Below are 4323 nucleotides of genomic sequence, written 5' to 3'. Positions count from 1 at the left end.
CTCTTGTTGCGGAGCACAGTTTCTAGGCGTGCAGGCTTCAGTAGTTGTGGCTCGTGGGCTCTAGATCGCAAGCTCAGCAGTTGTGGCGCACGGGCTTAGTTGCTCTGTGGCATGTGGGATCTTCCTGGATCAGGGACTGAACCGGTGTCCCTTGCATTGGCAGGAGGATTCTTAACCATGTGCCACCAGGGAAGTCCCTCACTGCATTACATTTTAAAGTCATATAAAAGAATTATTTGGCTATATGAAATTTATGCATTCTTCCTTAAAGAAAGGAACGTCTATAGAGATACAGAAGTGCATTTGGTATTCATTACTGGTGATTCTGAATAAAAAGAATTTAGGTTTTGGGATATAAGGTGAGAACAACATTACCTAGAAACTATACTAACCAATGGATGGTTTCTGGAAATTTAAAGGCTAACAGTTTCACTTATTAAGTTGGGGAAATAAATTATATGTATATTGTAGACCAATGTGACAGTTGCAAAAACAGTCTAAACATGAATAAGAGAATTTGATACATTTTCTAAATGCCTTAAAAGAACCTTTCTCCTACCCTCATTCAATGTCCATTTCTAGACTTGACTTGAGTATTGTGAACACTTACAAAGTTTGCTCCAAAAAACTAGGCCATCACTGTGAATTAATAAACATCACAAAATGACTTAAATCACCATGTACTAAGTGGCAGGTCCTTGTAGTAGTTGAATGAGTATTGGTTTTCTAGAATGGTAAGAAGGCTGAGAAGTTGCATAGTTTGCCTCATTTATCTTACAGGTGTGGAAAATAAAGATGAGGTGAAGAGACTTTCTCAAGTTCTCATAAATTTACAGCAGAGAGGGACTATAACCAAGCTGATTCCTGATTGGAGGCTATTTCTGCAATACCATGATGCTTTAAGTCAAAGTTTAAAATGCATTTGATTTGCCCCTTTGTTTAAACCTTTAAAAAAATGAGCATGATATAGCCTAAAATAGCAAGCAGTTTTGATGAACTCATATTTTTAGCTATCAGCCAACTAGAAACCAAATATAATAGCAATGTTAATATCAGAGTAGATAATGGATATATTATTAAAAGCAAGTGTAATGATGACAGCCTTCCTGTTTCCTAGGCTATTTTAAGAATCATAAGTTCTCTAAGTGCCCATCATCGGATGAAGGGATAAAGAAGATGTGGCACATATATACAATGGAATATTACTCAGCCATAAAAAGAAACGAAATTGAGCTATTTGTAATGAGGTGGATAGACCTAGAGTCTGTCATACAGAGTGAAGTAAGTCAGAAAGAGAAAGACAAATACCGTATGCTAACACATATATATGGAATTTAAGAAAAAAAATGTCATGAAGAACCTAGGGGTAAGACAGGAATAAAGACACAGACCTACTAGAGAACGGACTTGAGGATATTGGGAGGGGGAAGGGTGAGCTGTGACGAAGCGAGAGAGAGGCATGGACATATATACACTACCAAACGTAAGGTAGATAGCTAGTGGGAAGCAGCCGCATAGCACAGGGAGATCAGCTCGGTGCTTTGTGACCACCTAGAGGGGTGGGATAGGGAGGGTGGGAGGGAGGGAGACGCAAGAAGGAAGAGATATGGGAACATATGTATATGTATAACTGATTCACTTTGTTATAAAGCAGAAACTAACACACCATTGTAAAGCAATTATACCCCAATAAAGATGTTAAAAAAAAAGAATCATTAAGTTCTGCTAGTACATATTTTAGGGTCACTAAAATTACTTTCTAAAATAATTTTTGAAACTAGACTAAATTACTAAGAAAATTACTTTCAGGTGACAAAGGAACACACTTCTGGAAGAGGAGCTAAAGAGGTTTAATAGCTCTTTCTTATCTATCTCATCACCTGAAAAATGTGTCGAGCAGTAACTTCACAATTTGAATATTACAAATGAAAAAGGGGAAGAAATAGAAATCCACCCAGTTCTGGACTTATGGATTGAGTTTTGGAAGATGATTTGATCTTGTAATCTTTTTTGCTGGTCCTCTCTTGGCATTTACCATTTTCTGATTAGCTGGATTATATCTTTCTGTTTTCACTGGATTCTCTTTCATTCTATGCAGTTGATTCATTGGTTGTCTTTTAGAAACTTGGTGTGAGCCAGAGACCTGAGACATTTTAGCTAGGTATATACGACGTTCATCATTGATCTTGTGGTAAGCCTTTGATTCTCGTTCCAGTCTAAGTACATAGTCTTTCACTTGATTTTCAAGGCTCCTTTTTTCTTTTGCTAGCTGTTTAAGTAATGTACTTAAGGATTCCACTGGCATCCGCTCATAGACACGAATAGAAGATAGTCTCTGTGAAGGATTTCCACGGAATTTTTTCCATTTTCTCTCTGAGACTAACAACTTGCTTTTCTAGTTGATCATTCCGTTCAAGTTGTGTCTCATAACAGGTTTTCCACTCACTGTTTTTGTTGTCAGTACTGAGTTTGGCTTCCAGTTCCACTACCTTTTGTCTTATTTCAAGTATTGAGATTTGTACTAAGTCTTTCATATGGATTTCTTCCAATAACTCCAGTTTAAGGAGGTCAGTACTCATGCCCTAGAAGGTGTCACTTCTTTCACCCCCATAGTGTCAGGTCAGAGATCTCCCACACCCTTCCCCTCAGCACAGCTTAGAGCAGAAGACCTGAAGGGACATCCAGAAGCTGGGGATGAGAAAGTGCTGTCATGAGCTGTTGGTATGGTGAACTGACTCAGAATTCTTGGTTGAGCTTCTTTCCCCCAGCACTTTGAATATGTCATAATACTGACTTCTTGTCTCCACTGTTTCTGATGAGAAGTCAGATGTTAATTTTATTGTGGTTCCTTTGTATATGACACATAATTTTCTTCTCACTATTTTCAAGTTTCTCTCTTTGGCTTTGGCTTTTAACAGTTTGACTATGATCTCTCTAGCTGTGAATATCTTTGAGTTTGTGCTATTTAGAATTCATTGAGCTTCTTGGATGTGTAGATTAATCTTTTTTTAAATGAAATTTGAGAAGTTTTCACCCACTATTTCTTCAAATACTTTTTATGTCCCTTTTTTCTCCACTTCTCTTCTGGAACTCCCATTATGCATACGTGGTGTGTTTGATGGTGTCTCACTGGCCTGTGAGGTTCTTCAGTTTTCTTCGTTCTTTTTACGTTCTGTTCCTTAGACTAATCTCTATTGATCTACCTTTTTTTAATTTTTAATTGATGTATAGTTGATTTACAATGTTTCAGATGATCTACTTTCTATTATCAACTCAAATCTGCTGTTGAGCCCCTTGAGTGAATTGTTCATTTCAATTGTTGTACCTTTTAATTCCAGAATTTTCATTCATTTCTTTTTTATAATTTGTATGTCTTTATTTATATTCTCTATGTGAAGTCATTGTCATCATATATTCCTTTAATTCTTCAAACGTGGCTTCTTTTAGTTCTTTGAACATATTTATAATAGCTTATTTGAAGTCTTTATGTATTAAATCTATCACCTAGACCCTCCCAGAGACAATTTATATAAGCTGCTTTTTTTTTCCGTGTATGGGCTGCACCTTGTTTCTTTGTTTTTTAATTTTAATTTTTTATTTTTGTTTAGTGATGTGCTTGGACTAATTATGTAGTGTCTATTTCCCCTGTAGAGTGTGAGAACTGGAATCTCTGCTCAGTTGTTTTTTTAAAATTCTTTTTTAAAAACTTTTTATTTTATATTGGAGTATAGCTGATTAACAATGTTGTGATAGTTTTAGGAACACAGCAAAGGGACTCAGCCATACATATACATGTATCCATTCTCTCCCAAACTCCCCTCCCATCCAGGCTGCCACATAACATTGAGCAGAGTTCCCTGTAGGAAAAGGAACAGTAGGTCCTTGTTGGTTATCCATTTTATTTATTTTTTGATAAAATAATACATTTATTACCTATGATCGGCAGATATATTGCTCATTTATTCTCTCCATGTTTAAAAAGAATTTCAAAATAACAAAATAATTATATACACCATACAATTCAGGGTAAGGTTGGGCTCAGGGGACCACTTCATTGTTCACAGGGTGGACAGAAACCTCTGTCTCCAAACATTTTTTGAGCTGGTTTAACTTTCAGCTCTGAGTCTGGTCCCAGTCTTGAAATCACAGAAGGTTAGGGCCTGGAATTTTCTCAGCCATAGGGATGAGGTTCTAGTTCAGACAGGAGGAAAGGGCTTCCTGGAAGGGACCAATAAAGCCTCTGAGGCAGAAACATGAGGAGGCAAGAGCAGAGGGCACTGGGGCTGAACCAGAGGGGCCTGGCATGGGGGGAGGGGGAGGAGC

General features: G+C 37.3%; 1 protein-coding gene across 1 annotated transcript; it reads right to left on the bottom strand.

Moving 5' to 3' along the window:
- Nucleotides 1-1966: 1966 nt before the first annotated feature.
- LOC309977814 (coiled-coil domain-containing protein 169-like) lies at nt 1967-2579 on the bottom strand (the record flags this gene model as incomplete). The annotated part of the gene is given in 2 exon segments (XM_082864147.1): nt 1967-2353; nt 2355-2579. Coding segments are annotated over 2 exon segments (612 nt in total).
- Between the last annotated feature and the right edge of the window lie 1744 nt (nt 2580-4323).

The sequence above is a fragment of the Leucopleurus acutus genome (assembly GCF_964270905.1).
Source record: "Leucopleurus acutus genome assembly, chromosome: X".
Lineage (NCBI taxonomy): Eukaryota > Metazoa > Chordata > Mammalia > Artiodactyla > Delphinidae > Leucopleurus > Leucopleurus acutus.
The sequence above is the reverse complement of the archived record's forward strand: the minus strand, read 5'-3'. Positions and strand labels throughout refer to the sequence as shown.